Here is a 21,058-nt window from a genome sequence, read left to right on the forward strand (position 1 = left end):
AGAGAGAGGGGTGGGGAAGTGTGTTGGGGGGGGGGGTGGAGGAAGCAAAAACGGTGCCTTCCCGTCACCGGAGCCCAACCTGTCCGGCCTCATGCCTGGGCAGGGAGCGCCCGCCCTCCCCAAGCCCCGCCCACGGGCCCGAGGAGCTCCACCCCTTCACCGCCCCCTCCCTCCGGGGAGGATGCCCGGCTCCCTGAGGGACAGCCGGGGGCAGGTCGCCCAGGGGCACCCGTTTGGGGAGGGGGGGGGGTCTCCTGCACCTGAGCCTGCGGGCTCAGTGGAGGGAGGGAAGCGGAGGACCCGAGGTTTATTCGGGGGCCGGGCCCGGGGTTATTTTGAACTCGCTTGGGTTTGCGATGAGCAATGCGTCCCCTCTCTCCGGAGGACCCCGGGCGTCTTCCCCGACACCCCCCGCCCCCGCAGGGTCTCCCTCAGGGACCCCGGGACTTTCTCCCTCCCTGCCGCCGCCTTGCCCCTCGCCAGGGAAGGGAACGGGTCGGCTTATTGTCCCCCCCGGCCTCTCCCCAGCGCTCCGTGCGGCGCTCTGCCCACAGTAAGGGCCCGATAGACACGATCGACTGCGCGCCGGAGGGCCGGGGACCCCGAGGGGCTGAGCGCCCACGCCTGTCGCGCAGGCCCGGCCCCCCGCCCCGGCGGCAGGATGATGTGCGAGGTGATGCCGACCATCAGCGAGGACTCGCGGCGCGGCTCGGCCTGCGGGCCGGAGGAGCCGGGCCAGCTGGAGCAGCTCATGGTCAACATGCTGACCGAGCGGGAGCGCCTCCTCGACTCCCTGCGGGAGGCCCAGGACGGGCTGGCCGGGGCCCAGCTGCGCCTGCGCGAGCTCGGACACGAGAAGGACTCTTTGCAGCGCCAGCTCAGCATCGCTCTGCCCCAGGTACGGACCCCGCCCCCCCCCATTTGGGGGGGGTGGGACCGGAGAGGGGTCTGGAGTGGCCGGGACCGGCAGGTCTCGGGGGCGGGGAGGAACGTGTTCTGGGTTGGGCCGAACTGACAGGTGGGGGTGGGGTTTGGGCGGGGGGGGGGGCGGGGTCTGGGATTGACAGGTTTGGGGCGAGGGCGGGGCTTAAGGGGGCACGATTGATGGCATTTGGGTGGGGGCGGGGTTTGGGGTGGGCGGGACTGACGGGACTTGGGTGGGGGCGGGATTTGGGTTAGGTGGACTGAAGGGGAGGGCAAGGCTCGGGTGAGAGTAAACTCGTCCCGGGCAGGGAATGTGTCTATTTATTGTTAAATCGCACTCTCCCAAGCGCTTAGAAGAGTGCTCTGGACACAGTAGGCGCTCAATAAATACGATGGAATGAATGAATGGGAGAGGGGCTTGAGATGGGCAGGATCCCTGAAGGGGCCAGAGTTGAAAGGGCAGCAGGGAAGAGCAGCCATAGAGGAGGCTAGCCCCTAAGGGGAGGTGGAACTCTGGGAGAGGAGGCTTTGGGAGGGCAGTGCTGAGGTGAGGTGGTCCCCGCCTGAAGGCCCCTTCTGTCCTTCTGTCTCTGTTCCGTGTCTCCCCCGCTCTCCTTCCTTATGGCTTCAGGAGTTTGCGGCCCTGACCAAGGAGCTGAACCTATGCCGGGAGCAGCTGCTGGAGCGGGAGGAAGAGATCGCGGAGCTCAAAGCCGAGAGGAACAACACAAGGGTGCGGAAAACGCCATGCCTGGTTGGACCTCGGGGAGGGGCCCGGAGTGGTGCCTGGAGCAGGGTCAGGACCGGGCCCGGGGGCGAGGCCGGGGGCCCGGGAGATGGGCCGGAGAGAGTGGGGATCCTCCTGGCGGTGGCTGTGCCACCCCCTCACCCCGCCTTCAGAATCCCCCTGCCTCCACTGACCCTTGTGTCCCCAGTTCTATCTTTGCCCCACAATCCTCCTTCCTCCTTGTTCTCACTGGCCCTATCCGATACACTCCCAAATCTCCATTCCCCCAAATCTCCCTCCTCCCGACCTTCTGTACCCTTGTCCCCTATCCTCTCAAACCCCTGTCTCCCCTTGACTCCCCTACCCCCTCAACCCCTCTCTCCCCTCATCTCTACCCCATCGCCCATCCTTCCCTCCTCTCGTCCCCCTGTGCCCTCACAGCCGCCACATTCTGCACGCCAACTTGCTCTCTCCAGTCTCCACTTAATCTCAAGTCCCTCATAACCTTGTGTCCCTGACCACAAGGCTCCCCTTGCCCCGTTGAACCTGCACCCCATCCCCCCGACTCCCCTATTCTCCCTTCCGAGCCTTTCCTCCTTGACTTCCAAGCCCGGCTCCAAGGCCCCCAGGCCTCCAACAGCTATACCCCCTGTGCCTTCTGCCCCTGGTTTCCCTTGACCCTGGCCCCGCCCCGTCCCCCAGCTGCTGCTCGAGCACCTGGAGTGCCTGGTGTCCCGGCACGAGCGGTCACTGCGCATGACCGTGGTGAAGCGGCAGGCCCAGTCTCCAGCGGGCGTTTCCAGCGAGGTTGAGGTGCTCAAGGCCCTTAAATCCCTATTTGAGCATCACAAGGCCCTGGACGAGAAGGTGTGTGTAGGGATGGTGTGGGAGATGTGGAGGGCGCTGGGGAAAAGCTCACCGAGGTTGGGAAGTTGGAAGGGTGGAACCAGAGGAAGGGGGTGAGGCCCTGGAGAGGGGTCGCTTTGGGCAGAGCCAGGAGGAAGAGGAGTTGGAGGCTGGGTGGCCTGAGGTCTGCCCGATCTGTTTGGGGGAGGGGGCCGCGCTGATCGATCTATCGTTTTTACTGCACGCTTACTGTGTGCAAAGCACTGTACTAAGTACTTGGGAGGGTACAGTATAACACTGGAGGCTGGGGGCAGGGCAGGGGCAGTGGATGGGGCCAAGTGCGCTGGGGTTTCGGGGGAGCCGTGAGTCAGGGAGGTGCGGACGGTGGGGTGAGGGTGGGCTGCCCCTCACTCTTCCCGCCTGCTGCGGCGTCAGGTTCGGGAGCGGCTGCGGGTCTCTCTGGAGCGGGTGGCCGTGCTGGAGGAGGAGCTGGAAATTAGCAATCAGGAGGTGAGGGGCGGCTGGAGGGGCGCCTGTTGCCTGCGGGGCGCGGGGGGGGCTGCAGAGAGGTGGAGTCTTGGTGGAGGGTGGGGGAGCTTTGAGGAATGGAGGTTACAGGGGTCGGGGGTCAAAGCAGCATAGTCTAGTGGATTAGAGCACGGGCCTGGGAGTCAGAAGGTCATGGGTTCTAATTCCGACTCTCTGCCACTTGTCTGCTGTGTGACCTTAGTCGAGTCACTTCACTCCTCTGGGCCTCATTTCCCTCACTTGTAAAATGGGGATTAGGATGTCAGCCCTATGAGGGACAGGGACTGTGTCCAATCCGATTATCTTGTACCCACCCCAGCGCTTAGAACAGTCCCTGGCACATAGTAAGCACTTAACAAATACCATTATTATTATTATTATCATTATTGTTATTAAAGAGGGGCAGGGGATGGTGCAGCAAGGGAGGGACTTCAGGGAGGTCAGAGGGCAGGGTACCGAAGGGACAATGAGGGGACAATGTCCCAATGAGGGACAGGGGCGGGGATAAGGAGGTTCGAGCGGGCGGGGCGTCTGAGATGCTTTCTTCCCGGAGAGGGCTTGGCGGTGGGGAGTCTAACCTGGCCGCAAGGGCAGGGGATGAGGTGGGAGGCCCTGACCCCTACAATTCTCACTCCCCCGCCGCCGCCCACAGTCCCTGACTCTGCGGGAGCAGCTGGCCCGGCGCCGATCGGGGCTGGAGGAGCCGGGGAAGGAGGGAGATGGGCAGGTGAGCAGGGGCCAGGGGGCCAGGGGAATCCGGGGGGTGGGGAATCCGGGTGGGTGGGCGGTTCCTGGGGGTCGGGCCGGCCAGGCGGGTGGGCGGACTGACAAGAGGGAGGGAAAGAAGAGGAAAAGAGGGTGGAAGGAGGGGCAGGGGACGAGAAAGGGACAGAGGGACCAGGGAGTGATGGGGTGGGGGGAAGGGGAGAGGGGAAGCTGGTGGAGAGGGGAAGCTGGTGGGGAGCGGAGCCCACCCCCCGGGAATCCCAGTCTCTGCCCCCTGAGTCCTGTGGGGGTCGAAATTCACCACCCAAGGCACCAGGACCCTTCCACTGACCTCCTCGAGACCCACTGACAGATTTCCCGTGTCTGTGTCCTTCTCTCTGATTCCCGCCTTCTGTCGTTCTGTCTACGCTGCCGGTGTCCTTGTCTTGCTTTGCGCCTGTCTCTCTGTCTCTGTCTGTCTCTCTGTCTCTGTCTCTCTGTCCTCTTTCTCGCTCTGTGTCCCATCCGCCGCCCGCCCCAGGCTCTCCCAAACGGTTCTGTCCCCGGGGGGGAAGGAGGGCGGCGGGCCCTGGAGCTGGAGGAGACCCTGGAGCGGCAGCGGATGGAGGTGTCGCAGCTGCGGGAGCGGCTCGGAGCCGTGTGCCGCCAGATGGCCCAGCTGGAGGAGGAGCTGGGCTCCGCGCACCGGGAGTTGGGCAAGTCCGAGGAGGCCGGGGGCAAGCTGCAACGGGACCTCAAGGAGGTGAGAACCCACTCGGGTTCAGCCCGGACCTCCCCCTGCTTCCGCATCATCACGGGCTCTCATCCACATCCCTCCCACTTCAGGGCCTGCTCTGGCCTTCCGCGCAGCCCGGGGGCCACTGTCCCCCAAAACACCAGCTTCTCCCCCACCCCGGCTCCCGTTCTCCAGCCTCTCTGGGGGTTCTAGTCACCTGCCTCAGCCTCCCCCGTGTCTCAGGATCTCTACTTCCTCCCATCCTGCCCTCGGCCTCCTCCCCTGTCGACTTGGGATTTGGGGAGAAGGGTGGACCGTCTCAGGGCCTGCTGAGAGTTTTGTTCCCTGACCCACCCTGACAACCCCAGGCCCTGGCCCAGCGAGAAGACATGGAGGAACGGATCACAACGCTGGAAAAACGCTACCTCAGTGCCCAGAGGGAGGCCACGTCGCTGCATGATGCCAATGACAAGCTGGAAAATGAGCTGGCCAGCAAGGAGTCCCTGTACCGCCAAGTAGGGTCCGGAGGAGGAGGGGGGCTGAGGCTGGGGTGGGGAAGCCTGGGGAGGGAGTAGGGTGGGACTTGGAGGGAGTGTGGCCATCAAAGAGACCCACAGAGAGGTCTGGAGAAGGGGGTAGGGTCTCCGTTGCCAGGAGACACAGGAGAGGCAGCAGGTGAGGGAGGGGGCACAGCGGGAGATGTTGGGAGGCCCTGGCCCAAGATCTGAACTGGAGGTGGGACCACACGGGGGACCCAAGATCAGGGGCGAGATGCCGTCGGGGGGGAGTGGAGCCGGTGGGGAGAGGCTGGGAAGCAGGCAGTGACCCTTTGCCCTCTCACCCTCACACCCTCGCATCCTCTCACCCTCTCGCCTTCCCAGAGCGAGGAGAAGAACAGGCAGCTGGCGGAATGGCTCGAAGACGCAAAGCAGAAGCTGCAGCAGACGCTGCAGAAGGCAGAGACGTTGCCCGAGATAGAGGCCCAGCTGGCCCAGCGCGTGGCCGCGCTCAACAAGGTACCGGCTCGGGACGGCTGAGGCTCGTGAAGGGGAAGGAGCCTCCCGGGACCACTCGCTTGGGGCTTGGGTCTCTCAGTGGGTCAGTCTGTCAGTTAATCAGTCAATCAATCAATAGTATTTATTGAGAAATAGCCTAGCCAGGTGGAAAAAGCCTGGGCTTGGGAGTCAGAGGAGTGGGGTACTAATCCTTCTCCGCCTCTCGCCTGCCATGTGACTTTGGGCAAGTCACTTAACCTCTCTCTGAGCCTCAGTTTCATCGTTGTGGGGAGGGAACTCGTCTGCCAGCTCTGTTACATTGGACTTTCCTAAGTGTTTAGTACAGTGCTCTGCACACAGTAAGCGCTGAATAAATGCCACTGGTGATGGATTGATTTCCTCATCTGTAAAACGGGGATTAAATACCTTAGACTGAGCCCTGGGTGGGATAAGAACTATGTCTGACCTAATTAACTTGTTTCTACCTCTGCTAGTGCTCTGCACAAAGTGAGGGCTCAATAAATACCATTATTATTAACATTATTATTATGTTTAAGATTACTGTTATTATTGAGCACTTACTCTGTGCCAAGCACTGTACTACAATAGGTAGGCTCCCTGCCCTGCAGAGTCTACCAGAGGAGACGGTCACTATGAGGAGAAGCAATGGAGTATAAAAACATGGTCATTATTAGCTCAACTGGTTGTGCAGTTTGTGTATACAAGCACTCAGATGTGGAATAAAAAGGAAGTAGGTCGCAGAATGTCCATTTCTAGGGCTGGGTACCGGAAGGATACGACAAGCAGTGTGGCCTCGTGGAAAGAGTATCCTCCGCTTGTCTGCTGTGTGACCTTGGGCAAGTCATTTACCTTCCTCTGTGCCTCAGGTCCCTCATCTGCAAAATGGGGATTAAGACTGTGAGCCCTATGTAAGACGGGGACTGTGTCCATCCCGATTATCTTGTGTTTACTCCAGTCTTTAGTACAGTGTCTGGCACATAGTAAGTGCTTAAAAAATACCAAAAAAAGGGGGAGCACTGGAAGGGGTCTGGAAATTTGGTGAGGGGAGGAAATTTGGAGATGGGGGTCCCCAGTCTGGGAGAGGTAGAGAGGAATAAACCATAGTCTGTGGGGATTAGGGGAAAGATCTGAGGGGGATGACAAGACGGGATGGGCTGAAGGTGGGGGGAATCTCACCCCGCCATATATCCTTGCTCCCCCTCCGGCCCCAGGCTGAAGAGCGTCATGGGAATTTTGAGGAGCGGCTGCGGCAGCTGGAGGCTCAGCTGGAGGAGAAGAACCAGGAGCTGCAGCGGGTGAGGGGGGCAGGGACGAGGCTCGGGCCCGAGGGTCCACCTGGGCCTGAGCCTGTGTGGTAGGACCCCGCTGGGGCTAAAGATCAGAAGGCAGGACCCTGAGGGGGTCGGGAGTAGGGGTTGTGGTGGGTGGCTGGTGATGGGGGTGCCGTTTGGCCGGGAGAAGCAGCATGGCTCAGTGGAAAGAGCAGGGAACTGAGAGTCAGAGGACTTGGGTTCTAATCCCAACTCCACCACTTGTCTGCTGTCTAACCTTGGGCAAGGCTCTCAACTTCTCTGTGCCTCAATTCCCTCATCTGTAAAATGGGGAATAAGACTATGAGCCTCATGTGGGACAACCTGATTACCTTGTATCTACCCCAGCACTTAGAACAGTGCCCCGCACATAGTAAGAGCTTAACGAATGTCATAATTATTATTATCACACTGGGCCAGGGGGCAGGGGATGAGAACTAGAAAGGCAAGGGGGTGGGGCTGGGCACTGGGGCAGAGTCTCCAGCAGCGAGTCAGGCTTGAGGAAAAGGACGGGGAGAAGTGGAATTGGGAGGCAAGTGAGAATGGGTCACAGCTTCCCTTCACCAGGCTGGTGCCCCACTTTCACCGTCCCATCACCACTTCACTGGCCCGTCCACCCTGTTCACTGGGACATGCCCCACCCTGGGCTGGCACCTCCTTCCCTGGGCTGGTGCCCCTCTCCCTTGGGCTGGTACCACCCCCTTCACCGAGCTGGGGCCTCCCTTCACCGGGTGGCTTCTCCAGGCGCGGCAGCGGGAGAAGATGAACGACGAGCACAACAAGCGCCTGTCGGAGACGGTGGACAAGTTGCTCAGCGAGTCTAACGAACGGCTGCAGCTGCACCTCAAGGAGAGGATGGGAGCCTTGGAGGAGAAGGTGGGACCCTACCCCCGCCCCCTCCCCTCCCCTCCACAACCCGAGGCCAGAAACGGGTCCCAGCCTGGCTCTGGTTGCGCGGATCGATGCCGGCCCAGCCGGGCCCGTGGGACTCCCGGGATTCCCCAAGCCTGTGCCAAGTTCTGCCGGGACCACCCCCTCCAAGCCTAAGTCTGTAGATGACCCCTCCCCAAGCCCCTTCCAGGAATTTCCCAATCCACAACCCCTTCCCAGCCCGGCCACTCAGCCTTTTTTTCTGCCTGGGAAGGGTCCTTCACTCTTCCCACGCTCCCCGCACCAGGACCCCTCATCAGAGCCCTCAGGATGCTTTACTTCTCCCCAGGGGATGCCCACTCCCCCGATCACCCCCCCTCCCAGGCTCCCCCCAAAACCCACATCCTGGGAATGCTTTGACCCCCCTCTCATGAGGCCACCGAGACCCCTATCCGGGAATTCCAAGATCCTTCAGAGATCTCCCCAGAGACCTCCCCCAACCAGGCCTCATTCCCTGCGCCTCTCCCGTCTGTCTCTAGAACACTCTGAGTGAGGAGATTGCCAACATGAAGAAACTGCAGGATGAGCTGTTGCTTAACAAGGTAGGGGCCGGAGCGGGGAGGGCTCAGGGGGAAGGTGGGAAGGGGCTGGAGTGAGTAGGGGCTGGTCTCCGAGGCCCCCTGCCCCCACACTCTTATCTGTGCCCCAGTTATCTCATCTGTAAAATGGAGATTCATCAGTCAATCAATCAGTGGTATTTATTGGATGCTTACTGTGTGCAGAGCACTGTATTAAGCACTTGGGAGAGTACAATACAACCGTATTGATTGAAACCTTCCCAGCCCACAAGCAATCAGTCAATGGTAAGACTGTGAGCCCCAAGTGAGACAGGAACCGTGTCCAACTCAATTTGCTCATATCTACCCCAGAGCTTAGTACAGTGCCTGGCATACAGCAGGTGCTTAACAAATGCCACTGTTATTATTATTATTATCATTACCCCTCCCCACACCAGGAACAGCTCCTCGCTGAGATGGAACGGATGCAGATGGAGATCGACCAGCTCAGGGGGCGGCCCCCCTCCTCTTACTCCAGGTACCCCCCTCTAGACCTCCTTAGAGACCCCACCCTTAAGTCCTCCACGCCAACCCCTGAATCACCCCTGCTCTCCACACTCAAAACACACTCCCCTCTCTCTCTCCTGCTTCTGCCTCTGCTCTCTAGGAGAAAGACCTAGGTTGGGTAGGGCCGGGGAAGGAGGAAGGGAGTGGAGGTGATGACCTCCTGATTTCCCTGGATACTGCCCTCTGACCTCGCCCCTTGACCCCAGATCCTGGTTTTCAGTTTTTTTGGTTTTTTTGTTAATGGTATTTGTTTCGCGCTTACTGTATGCCAGGCACTGTACTAAGCACTGGGGTAGATACAAGCTAATCAGGTTGGACACAGTCCATGCCCCACGTGGGGCTCACAGTCTTAATCCCCCATTTGACAAATGAGGGAACTGAGACACAGAGAAGTGAAGTGACTTGCCCAAGGTCACACAACAGACAAGTGGCAGAACCGGGATTGGAACCCAGGTTTCTCTGACTTCCAGGCCCAGGCTCTATCCAGTAGGCCATGCTGCTTCTCTGCGCTCTCGCCTTGGGGCTTCTAAACCTCCTACGCTCCCCCGTCCCCTTCTAATCACCCCTGTGGCTTCCCCATGAAGCCTCTGAAATCTCTATGATCGCTCTTGACTGTAAGATCCTTGCGGGCAGGGAACATATCTCCCAACTCTATTGTAAGCGTTCAATAGATACCATTGATTGATTGATTGACAGCTCCCAGGACCCTTTGGTGCTCTCCAGATCCCTCTTTCCTGTTGCCCCTCTGACCTGTGACCCCCAAGTACCCCTTTCCCCCATGAGTGACCCCCAGCCCCGGCCCCCCAGGTCTCTCCCTGGAAGCGCCCTGGAGCTGCGCTATTCCCAGGCGCCTACACTACCCTCTGGTGCCCACCTGGACCCCTACAGTGCCGGGAGCAGTCGGGCCGGCAAGCGGAGCCGTTGGGCCACGGGCAAGGACGACCCCACCAAGGTTAGGGGTCCGGAGGGCTGAGGGATGGTCGTACGGTGGGGCGGGGGGAGGGGCGAGGTCGGGGGGTGGGCAGAGCACAGAAGGAAACAGAAGTAAATTCGTGTGTTTGTGTGGGTGTGTGTGTTGGGATGAGGAGCAAGTGAAGGAGATGAGGGACAGGGGTACAGCATGGGGGTCAGGGGACCGTAGGAGAAGTGCAGTGGCGGGGGGGGGGGGCAGTGGGGAAGAGCTAGGAGGAAATTAGGGAGTGAGACCCACCGTCCCCACATTCATCTCTGTCTGTTTGTCCCACTCTTCATCTTCCCCGGCCTGGACCCTGGGACCTGGTGAGTCGCCCCCGAGCCCCGGGTTTGAAGCGTGAGGGGTGGAGGGGGATCTGAGTTGAGGTGGGAAGGGGTGGAAGCGGTGGGGAGAATTGGGGTCCGAAGAAGGGGAAGGTGGAGTGAGGGAGGAGATGGAGTCAGGGGAAAGGGAGGGAGAGCTGAGGACGAGGCGGGAGCCAGAGGGAGGGGGCCAAGTCTGAGGTGGGAGGGCGGACTCGGGGATGGAAGAGGGTGGGGCCGGGCTCTGACTCCCCCTCTTGCCCCTAGTGCCCCCCCCCAAGGAGTGGGAACGGGCCCAGCAGACGGGGTCCCTGCCCCCCCAGTTTGACGGGGAGCTGGATGGGTCCGACGAGGAGGAGGGCGAGGGCCTGTTCGGGGCAGAGCTGCTGTCCCCCAGCGGCCAGGCCGACGTCCAGACCTTGGCCATCATGCTGCAGGAGCAGCTCGAAGCCATCAACAAGGAGATCAAGTGAGGGGGACCCCTCTCCTATCCACCCCCGACACTCCACACCCGACAGGTTTCCCACGACCTCTGTTTCCCCGTACCCCGGGCCCATGGCGACCCCAGCGGACTCTCCCTGAAGCCCCTCCCTCCCTTGGCCACCCACCCCCCAGCCCCCACAGGCTCCACTGTGTCTTGGGACCTCTTCACCCCCTCCTCCCGCTCACCTCTGCCCCCGAGGCAACTCCCGGCTGTCTGACCCTCTGCCTCTCTGTACTCCCCATCTCCCCCGTCCCTGTCCTCTGTCCCCATCCCCCGCTCCTCTCCCCTGCTTCTCCATCCCTCACTTCCTGGTCCCTGTGCCTCATCCCCGTCCCCTGCTTCCCCCTCCCTTGCTACCTCGTCCCTGTCTTCTGCTCCCCCATTCCCCACCCCTCCCACCCCCTCCTCCCTGCAGGCTGATCCAGGAGGAAAAGGAGACGACAGAGCAGCGGGCCGAGGAGCTGGAGAGCCGGGTGTCCGGCTCGGGGTTGGACTCCCTGGGCCGGTACCGGGGCGGCAGTGCCCTGCCCGCCTCCCTCACCTCCTCCACCCTGGCCAGCCCCTCTCCCCCCAGCAGCGGCCACTCCACCCCCCGCCTGGCGCCCCCCAGCCCCGCCCGCGAGGGGTCCGAAAAAACCGTAAGTGGAAAAGGCCGCGGGGCAGGTGGGACCCCGACCGGTCAGGGCCTGCTGGGCAGAGATCACCCTCCCCGGGTGCCCCCGCAGGGCAGGCCAATGGCGCGGGCTCCCACAAGCCCGGGAAGCCCCCCAGTCTGGGGCCATGAGGTGGGGGTGACCGGCCGGGGGAAGGTGACCGCCGAATGGGGCCCTGAGCCTGGGGGAGGCAGGGACCCCGGGAGAAGGCCTTGGAGAAGGAGGGAGTGAGGATGGGGCGAGGGAGAGGCTGGGCGAGGTTGACACGGTACCGGGGCGGGGCGGGCAGGGGTGACAGCCCAGCGGTGCCCCATTTCCCTCCTGATATTCCCCCTCCCCCTACAGAATCACGTCCCAAAGGAGGAAGCCGGAGGAGGCTCCCGAGGAGAGGGGCCTCCGCTGCCCAGTGACACGACACCGCCCCCGACCCCCCGCTCTGCCCGGCTGGAGAGGATGAGCCAGGCCCTGGCACTGACTGCGGGCGTCCTGGAGGACGGAAGGGACCTGCGGGCCAGGTCAGGGGCCGGGGTCTCGATCCTCCCGGCAGGGAGAGGCGGGGGCTGGCCGGAGGAGGTGGGCAAGGGAGAGGCGGAGGCTGGTAGGGAGAGGTGGAAGGGGGCAGGAAAGACAGAGGCAGAGGCAGAGGCCGGCAGGGAGAAAAGCAGAGGCTGACCGAGAGGCGGAGACGCAGAAGGGAGAGGAGGAGGTGGGGAAGGGAGAGGTGGGGGCTGACAGGGAGAGGAAGAGGCCGGCAGGGAAAGGCGGTGGCTGGCAAAGAAAGAAAGAGGTGGGAAAGGGAGAGGCGGAAGCGAGGAAGGGAGTGGCCGAGGCTGGTAGGGAGAGGCGGAGGCTGGCAAGGAGAGAAAGAGATGGGAAAGGGAGAGGTGGGAAAGGGAGAGGCGGGAGTGGGGCAGGGAGTGGCGGAGGCTGGCTGGGAGAGGGGAGGCAGGGAAGGGAGAGGGGAGGCTGGCTGGGTGCCCCACAGACGTCCCAATCTTCCCCTCAGCCTGGGCCCCGACGGGGCCCCCGGCACCCCTGACGCCCTGCACAAGGCCCCCAAGAAAAAGAGCATCAAGTCATCCATTGGGCGACTGTTTGGGAAGAAGGAGAAGGGACGAATGGGCGGCCTGGGCCGGGACGGACCCTCTCTGGGTGAGTCTGGTACTCCAGGACTTCCAGGGATGTCCCCCCTCTCCCTCTGGCTGACCCCCAGCCCCAGCCCCTCATATCCTCCGCCTGGCCCCGGACCCTCACAACCCTCCCTACCCCAGCCCCTCCAAGCCCCCTGACTCTGTCACCACTGCCCCCGACCCCTACACTGCAGCTGGAACCCCATCGGATGAGATGGCTCCTGCCGACCCGCTGGGTCTGTCCAAGCTGGCCGGCCCCGGGGGAGACAAGGACCGGAGGAACAAGAAGAAGTAAGTTTAGGGAGTGGGTGCTGGGGGATGGCTGGGGAGAAGGGGGCTGAGGGGGTTAGAGAGAGAGATTCTGGGGGACAGGGCAAAGGCTGGGGAAGAAGGGGTTAAGCAGCATCCCCCCCCCCCAACCCCTCTGCCACCCCACCCTCTGTGTTCCCTCTCTCCCTCTGTGATCCCTTTCTCCACCTTCCAGGCACGAACTTCTGGAAGAAGCCTGCCGCCAGGGCCTGCCCTTTGCTGCCTGGGATGGACCCACCGTGGTCTCCTGGCTGGAGGTGACGCCCCTCCCCGTTGGCTCTCACACCCACCACTCCCCACCCTCCGCCATCGTTCTGGCTCCTTTCCACCGCTTCCTCCTAGTTTCCCCCATCCCTCCCAGGATGTCCCAATCCCTCCAAGATACCTCAGTTGTTTCCTGATGCTCCCCCCATCCCAGTTCATATGAATAATTATGGTATTTGTTAAGCACTAACTATGTGCCAAGTACTGTTCAAAGTGCTGGGATAGATACAAGGTGATCAGGTGGGACACAATCCCTGTCCTACACGGGCCTCACAGTCTTAATCCCCATTTTACGGATGAGGTAAATGAGGCCCAGAGAAGTTAAGTGACTTGGCCAAGGTCACACAGCAGACAAGTAGTAGAGCCGGGATTAGAACCCCACGTCCTCTGACTCCCAAGCCAATTTATCCCAGTTGGTCCCCACCTTCTGTATTCCTGCCACCCAGAGTCACTTGCCCCAGGCCCTTCCCCACCCATCTGGAGGCCCTGATGTTGTCAGGCAGCTGGACTTCCCTAGGCCAGCTGGACCAGGAGGAAGGGTGAGGGGGATCCAGACTCAGGCCTCTGATGCCTGTCCCTTGTCCCCCTGCCTCTGGGCCCGCGTGCCCGCCGCAGCTGTGGGTGGGAATGCCAGCCTGGTACGTGGCAGCCTGCCGGGCCAACGTCAAGAGCGGAGCCATCATGGCCAACCTGTCTGACACGGAGATCCAGCGGGAGATCGGCATCAGCAACCCATTGCATCGGCTCAAGCTGCGCCTGGCCATCCAGGAGATGGTGTCCCTGACCAGCCCCTCCGCCCCCGCCTCCTCCCGCACGGTGAGACCCCCCAAAACCCACCCCTCTGCCCCCACCGCCTTCCGCGTGGTGAGATGCTCCAAAATCAGCTCTTCCGCCTCCTCCCATACTGAAATTTATTTCTCTTAATGTCTGTCTCCCCCTCTAGAATGTAAGCTTATTGTGGGCAGAGAACGTGTCTGTTATACTGTTAGACTGTACTCTTCCAAGAACTTAGTACAGTGTTCTGGACACGGTAAACATTCAACAGATACTATTAACTGAGGCCTCCCCTTAAACCGACCCCTCTGCCCTCACTTCCTCTTGTACGGTGAGCCCCCCCCGAACAAATCAGCCCCTCTTCCCCTGCCTCCTCCCACACAGTGAGACCCTCTGAATCCAGCTCCCCACCCCTGCCTTGTCCTGCACGGTGAGACCTCCCCGCAGAACCGGCCCTCCGCCAGCATCCTCCGTGTGATCCCCTCCATCCCCAACCTTCTCCAACCCACTGCCTCCACCCCACCTCCTCCTGAAGGGAAGACCCATCCAGGACCTTCCAGCCTATTCCTCTCCCTACTGGCAGAATATCAGGATCTATACATAAGTGCTGTGGAACTGGAGTGAATAGCCAACTGCTTAAAGGGTACAGACCCAATACATAGGCAATGCAGAAGAGAAGGCAAGTACAGGAAATAAAGACTTAGACAGGGAAGGCCTCTTGGAGGAAATGTGATTTTTCATAAGGCTTTGAAGATGGGGACAGTGGTGGCCTGGCAGATATGAAGTAGGGGGAGGAGTTCCAGGCTAAAGGAAGGGCTTGAGCCCGGGGGGGCAGCGGCAAGACAGGCAAGATCGAGGCACAGTGCACAGGTTGGTCTTAGAGGAGCAAAGTGTGCGGGCTGGGTAGTAGCAGGAGATTAGTGAGGTCGGGTAGAAAGGGAAGAACTGACCGAGTGCCTTAAAGCCAGTGGTAAAGAGTTTCCGTTTGATGTGGAGATGGATGAACACCGCAGTTATTATTATTGTTATTCTTACTATGGGCGTGTAAGAGACAATCCCTGCCCTCAAGGAGCCTACAGTGTAAGGGAGAGGAAGCTTCAAAACGATTACCGGTCGGAGAAAAATGAAAATGAAAAGATGGACAGGCGAAATAATAAGTATTTATCAATCAATTGATAGTATTTATTGAGCACCAACTGCATGCAAAACACAGCTGTAAGAGCGTGAGAGAGTATAATTGAAGAAGAGTATGTGTAAATAGTAGATTTGTAAATCAATCTGTACAAAAGAACTACAAGTGACTGAAAGTGCAGTAGTGTTGAGGTGGTTGGTAGTGGGGAGGTCGTAAACTGGGGAAGACTTCCTGGAGGAGGTGACCTAGCTCCCCCGACCCCCTTTTCCCCTCTCCAGTCAACAGGGAACGTGTGGATGACGCACGAGGAGATGGAGTCGCTGACAGCCACGACCAAGCCGGTGAGTCTGACCTTCTCCGCCCCTGGAGAAGAATGAGCAGCCGCGCTGCTCTGGGAGACATTTTTGTGGGATCCGGTCGGGGTTGGGAGGGGAGGTCGGTCTGGAGCACCCTCTAGACTCCTCTTCACAGAGACCAGATATGAGGGGGATAAGGATTCCTGGTTTCAATTTAGACACCCAAGGGGGTGGGGCAGGGGGAAGGAGCACCATCCTCGGTCCCGTTTCAGAGCGGGAGCGGACACTTGGGACCCGAGAAGCAGCGGTGACCTAGTGGATAGAGCCTGGGCCCGGGAGTCAGAGGATCAAGGTTTTAATCCCGGTTCCACCACTTGTCTGCTGTGTGGCCTTGGGCAAGTCACTTCACTTCTCTGGGCCTCAGTTACCTCATCTGTAAAATGGGGATTGAGACCGTGAGCCCCACCTGGGACAGGGACTGTGTCCAACTTTACTTGCTTGTATTCACCCCAGCGCTTAGTACAGTGCCTGGCACATAGTAAGCGCTTAACCAACACCACAATTATTTATTATTATTACTTGGGCCACTCCAAAGGGACAGTAGGCATGTGTTGGTCTCTTGGGTGTCTCTGCACCTTCCCTTCCGCTCTTCCCTATCTCTGCACCCCCTTCCCCCTACCCCCCCTCTCATCCTCTCTTTGCCTCTTCCTTCCCCTCTGACCCACTAACCCGGGGGCAGGAGACAAAAGAAATCAGCTGGGAGCAGGTATCGGAGGCGGGCCGTGTGTGCGTCTCAACTCGCGTATGCATGTGTGCGTGCATGTGTGTGCAGGCCTGCCGTACAAGGGAGAGGGTGGGAGGTTGCATGAGCCCCTCGGCCAATGAATAGGGAACACGCTGGCCCCAATGGCCAATCCATGGCTTGCTGGGTCACCTGCCCCCCCCTTCTACTTCTGCCTCTCGCTCACCTATGTCGCCCTCCCCCTTCACCATCCTTGCTGGGGGCTGGGGAAGGCCGGGCAGGTGGTGTGGACTGAACCATTGTGTCGTGTCCTCCCCGTCCCCCCACCCCCACAGACCATTCCACTCCACTGGGGCAGCGGGGAGCAGAAGGCCATTCTGTTATTGATGGGAGAGACCAGGAATTTGGGAAAACGCAAACGCTGTCATCATTCACCAAACGAGGCTAGGTCAAGGCGAGGGCTGTCTCTCTTCGAAAGCGTCAGGAAGACTGGACTCTTCCACCCCCGAGACAGAGAGGGGGCAGTCCTCTTATAAATACCAAATACCAAACACCATCATTATTATTAGTAGTAACAAAGGATGCCCCTCCAGGCGCGGGGAGAGTGTAGGGCGGCCTAGTGGAAAGAGCACAGGCCGGAGAGCCAGGAGACCTGGGTTCTACTCCTCCCTAAGCAGCGTGGCTCAGTGGAAAGAGCATGGGCTTTGGAGTCAGAGGTCATGAGTTCGAATCCCAGCTCTTCCACTTGTCAGCTGTGTGACTGTGGGCAAGTCACTTCACTTCTCGGTGCCTCAGTTCCCTCATCTGTAAAATGGGGATGAAGACTATGAGCCCCACGTGGGACGACCTGATTCCCCTGTGTCTACCCCAGCGCTTAGAACAGTGCTCTGCACATAGTAAGCGCTTAACAAATACCAACATTATTATTATTATTACGTGGAAAAGACTGAGTCGAGGAGAGTTCCCTTCTTTAAAGGATGGTAGCCTAGGCCTTGCCATTATTCAGGTGCAGAGGGAAGTGCGGACATCCTGAATTGATGGGCGGTAGGGGGCGCCTTGGAGCCTGATAAAAGAGCGATTTAGCCCGATCCACTTTGAGATAGGGGGTGATAGACCGGTCCATTACGTTACCGGGGGGGGGTGTGTGGGAAGTCCGAGACTGTCCCATTAACCTGAAATAGGGGTGACGGACAACTTCACTATGGAAGTGAGGATTATTCCATTATCCTTAGAAAAGGGGGAAATTCAGACTAATCCAGGAACCAGAGACAGGGAAAAGACAGGAGCCGCCCCACCACTCTCCAAGGCAGGAAGAGAGCAATAGCGACCTTTGGGGAGGGCCTGATCCCTCCCTCTCCCATCCACCTCTTTCCCAACTGGGGGTCCCCCCCTGCCCCAGATCTTGGCTTATGGCGATATGAACCACGAGTGGGTGGGGAATGACTGGCTCCCCAGCCTGGGCCTGCCCCAGTATCGCAGCTACTTCATGGAGTCGTTGGTGGACGCCCGCATGCTCGACCACCTCAACAAGAAGGAGCTGCGAGGCCAGCTCAAGATGGTGGACAGCTTCCACAGGTCAGGACCTGCCCCTCCCCAAAGGATGGGCCACTGGGGAGGGTCCCCCCGGGGAGGGCTCACACCCCTAGAAAATGATTGTCCAATGGGTAGGGGATGTCAGGCCGGTACTTAGCCCTGGGAGGGTCCTTGGCTATTGAGTAGAGGCCTCTTACGGTAGAAGTGCCATCCTGCCCAATGGACCTTAGGCAAGACACTCAAATTCTCTGTGCCTCAGTTACCTCCTCTGTAAATTGGGAATTAGGACTGTGAGCTCTATGTGGGACAGGCACTGGGCCCAGCTCGATTATCTTGGATCTACCCCAGCGCTTAGTAACGTGCTTGGCGCATATCAAATGTATAACAAATATCATTATTGGGTCTGCCCACGTGAAGATCCAGTCAAGAGAGAGGTCCTTCTCACTGGGTCAAACCCCTTGGACCTGTGCTAGGTGGTTGGGGTGGAGAAGGGAGTCCCAGCTTTGAGGGAAAGCCCCTTGTGGGGGACAACCTGTCCCTTAGGAACCCCGGGGCCTAGGCGCCCCCAGCCCTGACAGTGAAAGGGAGAGAGGGCAGAGGCTTGGCTACTGAGCAGTGATCGTCACCCACAGGGTCAGTCTGCACTATGGCATTATGTGTCTGAAGAGGCTTAACTACGACCGCAAGGACCTGGAGCGGCGGAGGGAGGAGAGTCAGACGCAAATCCGAGGTGAGGGTGGGCGCGGGCGGAGGGAGAGAAAGGAGGCAGAGTGGGGAAAACGGGAGAGGGATGGAGTCAAGGAGAGAGGGGCTTGGGGAGACGGGAGGTAGTCGGAGCGAGGGGCGAACTGTGAAGCCCCCCTCCCTGCCTTCCCACAACCAGATGTGATGGTCTGGTCCAACGAGAGGGTCATGTGCTGGGTGGCCCTGATTGGACTGAAGGAATTTGCCAACAACCTGGCAGAAAGCGGGGTGCACGGGGCGCTCCTTGCGCTGGACGAGACCTTCGACTGTTCCGACCTGGCCTTGTTACTGCAGATCCCGACACAGAACTGCCAGGTGCCCGAGCGTGGCTGGGTGGGAGACAGGGAGGATGGGGACACGTGGGCTGCTAATGGGTTGGGGACCCCGGGGGTGGGGGGTGGGGAACGAGAGGGGTCGATGTGGGGTCTCGGAGGGGAGGAGAGACCGGAAGATGCGACCAATAAAGTGGGGAGAGGGAGGTTGAGGGAACATGGGGGATAGAGGAGGGGACCAGGTTGATGGGGGACTCCCCCACCCACAACTGGACACTCAGTTTGGGGACCCGATGACTCCTGACCATTTCTTCTATCCTTTCCCACCCCCACCCCCCAGGCCCGGCAGCTCCTTGAGAAGGAATTTGGGAATCTCATCTCCATGGGAACGGACAGAAGGCTAGATGAGGTCAGTCCTGCAGCGGAAAAGGCTCTCTCTCTCCCCCTCCCACATCGGGATGGGGGTGGGAGGGTGGGGACGGCCGAAGGCTGCAACGAAGAAGGCACTCTCACCCCAAGGCCAACCCCCCCCGCTCTCTCCAGGACAGCGCCAAATCGTTCAGTCGCTCGCCGTCCTGGCGGAAGATGTTCCGGGAGAAGGACCTGAGGGGCGTGAGTCCGGATTCCGCAGAGATGCTGCCACCCAACTTCCGCACAGCCGCCATGGGCACCCTGGGCTCCCCGAGCCTGCCGCTGCGCAAGCTGCAGACTGATGGTGCGGAGGAGAAGGCCCTCTCCCGTTCTGTCCCCACCCCCGGCTCCCACCCTCCCCACTAGCCTCCTGCTCTGCCCCTTCTCCCCCCAACCGCTGCCCCTCGTCCTTCCCCGGGGAGGGGGAATGTATCAATCCACGCTCTCTATGCTGATCCCAGTGGATAGGGCGGCCGGGTGGACCCACCGCATCAGAGTCTACCAAATCTCCGTCCTCCTCAGTGTGGCGGGGAAGGGTAGACTCAACCATCACCGGCCGCAGGGATTATTGTGAGAGAGGAGACGGACCAGGCTGTTGTCACTCTGAGAAAGGGGAAAATTTATTGAGAATAAAGCGGGGGGGGGGCTAATCAATCACCTCCTCCCCCCCGCCACAGGACCCCCTTCAGGGAGTCCCCGGGCTGATGGCGTCTCTGTCCGGACCTACTCTTGTTAGTGCCAGTGACCAGGTAAGAGGGGGGCTGGGGGCTGGGAGGGCAGGGGATGAATGAATAGAATGAATGAATGAATGAATGAATGGGAGGGTGGTGGTTAGGGAATTGAGGACGGTGAAAGGGGGTGAACGAGTAAGACTGGGACTGTGGAGGGAGACTAAGATGAAGGAGGAGGGAATGAGGGGCAACGGGAGATGGATAAATCCATCAGGGGTATTTAGTGAGCGCTTACTACGTGCAAAGCACTGTACTAAGCGTTGAGAATACACTGGAAGAGTCAGCAGACACGTCCCCAGCCCCCAACGAGCTCACCGGGCTTGGAGAGGCCGGGGGACTGGGAACAATGTTTATGGGGGGAAAGGGGGAGGAGGAGAGGACGGAAAGGAAAACTGGGAATTGAATGGGGCCGGGAGGGAAACAGGAAAAGTGGGACAGGAAGAGTGTAAAGGAGCAGGGGAGACAGGACAAGGGGGGGGGGGTGTTGGAGGCGGTTGCTAGGGAACAGGCAGGAGGGGAGGGAAAGCGTGGGCCCTGACTGACTTTGTCTCCCCTCTCGCGCCACAGATGACTGGCGTCCAGATGCGGAGGGGGCCGGGATCTTCCACCCGCCCCGTCCCCCCCCCCCCCGCCACGGGAGTTGGTATCACCCGGAGGGGCGGAGGCGCGTCCGGGGCAGGGGGGGAAAAGGCGAGCGCGTGCTCTGGACTGGACCATCCGTATAGACCGCGGGGGGGCCGGGGGGAGAGGGGCGGGTCAGACCGGACTGACCCAGCGGGCACACCCACCCTGTCCCCCGGCCAATGGACCCGCTGGGGGGGGGGGAGGGGGTGGACCAAACCATACGGACTGGATGGGGGGAGGCTAGCATTTTAGTCCCCTCTCCTTTGTAATTTATTTGTCGATTCCGGTGGCGGGGAGAGAAGGAGCGGGGCGGAGCTCCCCTCGGCCTAGCCCACCTCATGGGGCCGCATGCTGGGGGGAAGAGGGGGCGAGGCCAGACCCTCCAAACACGTTCCGTTCTACCCTTCCCGCCCCCCGCATTCCCGGGGCCCAAACCCTCCGGCGCAGCAGGGGTTAACCGCCCCCCACCCCCCCGGCGCTGGGAGGGTTCGCTGCTACAGGCTCCACCCCCCCTCCCGCCCCTCCCCCCGGTGTGTGTCTCGTGCCCCTCCCCCCACCTGTGCTGTAGCTGTGTCCGTGGCCGGGGGGGAGGGGGCTCCGCCCCGCCCCGGCTTTTCTCTTTCGGTTCCGGGTTTTTGCATGGAAGAACTCGACTTTCCAAGATACCAAGGGGCGTCGGGGGAGGGGCATGGGGAGGAGGCCCCCCCCCCCCGACCCCCTCCCGGCCCGGCCCCCTCCCAAACATCCCCCCCCCCCCCCCCCCCCGGTCAGTGATCATGGTTAAAAAAGAATTAAAAAACAAAAAACGAGGTCTCGAGTGAACGTGTCCCTTATCGCGGGGAAGGCAGCGTGGGCTAGGGGTGAGAGCAGCGGGCTGGGAGTCAGAGGGCCTGGGTTC

The 21,058-nt window shown here is 60.5% G+C and overlaps 1 protein-coding gene across 2 annotated transcripts; it reads left to right on the top strand.

Moving 5' to 3' along the window:
* The first annotated feature begins 608 nt into the window (after window positions 1-608).
* Window positions 609-20,690, top strand: PPFIA3 (PTPRF interacting protein alpha 3). Of its 2 annotated transcripts, XM_029073421.2 has the most exons (29): window positions 611-898; window positions 1,556-1,657; window positions 2,354-2,518; window positions 2,933-3,007; window positions 3,678-3,752; window positions 4,272-4,493; window positions 4,835-4,981; window positions 5,348-5,482; window positions 6,694-6,777; window positions 7,537-7,668; window positions 8,202-8,264; window positions 8,678-8,757; window positions 9,594-9,738; window positions 10,343-10,530; window positions 10,961-11,183; window positions 11,544-11,713; window positions 12,205-12,350; window positions 12,523-12,619; window positions 12,813-12,894; window positions 13,517-13,717; window positions 15,086-15,148; window positions 15,843-15,869; window positions 17,245-17,420; window positions 18,011-18,108; window positions 18,262-18,437; window positions 18,735-18,803; window positions 18,938-19,109; window positions 19,483-19,554; window positions 20,104-20,689. In XM_029073421.2, the coding sequence occupies exons 1-28, from the start codon at window positions 662-664 to the stop codon at window positions 19,539-19,541; spliced, it is 3,609 nt and encodes a 1,202-aa protein (XP_028929254.1). In that variant the 5' UTR covers window positions 611-661; the 3' UTR covers window positions 19,542-19,554; window positions 20,104-20,689. The 2 variants fall into 2 exon arrangements, with proteins under 2 accessions (XP_028929255.1, XP_028929254.1); XM_029073422.2 differs by lacking the exon at window positions 15,843-15,869 and having other exon boundaries at window positions 609-898; window positions 20,104-20,690.
* Window positions 20,691-21,058: the final 368 nt, after the last annotated feature.

The sequence above is a fragment of the Ornithorhynchus anatinus genome, chromosome 10 (assembly GCF_004115215.2).
Source record: "Ornithorhynchus anatinus isolate Pmale09 chromosome 10, mOrnAna1.pri.v4, whole genome shotgun sequence".
In the NCBI taxonomy this organism is placed as follows: Eukaryota; Metazoa; Chordata; class Mammalia; order Monotremata; family Ornithorhynchidae; genus Ornithorhynchus; species Ornithorhynchus anatinus.

Coding starts and splice junctions, on each gene's coding strand:
- PPFIA3 (XM_029073421.2), top strand. CDS start 662: ATGATGTGCGAGGTGATGCCGACCATCAGCGAGGACTCGCGGCGCGGC. Junction 4,494..4,834: donor TGCAACGGGACCTCAAGGAG/GTGAGAACCCAC, acceptor TGACAACCCCAG/GCCCTGGCCCAGCGAGAAGA. Junction 15,870..17,244: donor AAGAAATCAGCTGGGAGCAG/GTATCGGAGGCG, acceptor CCCCTGCCCCAG/ATCTTGGCTTATGGCGATAT.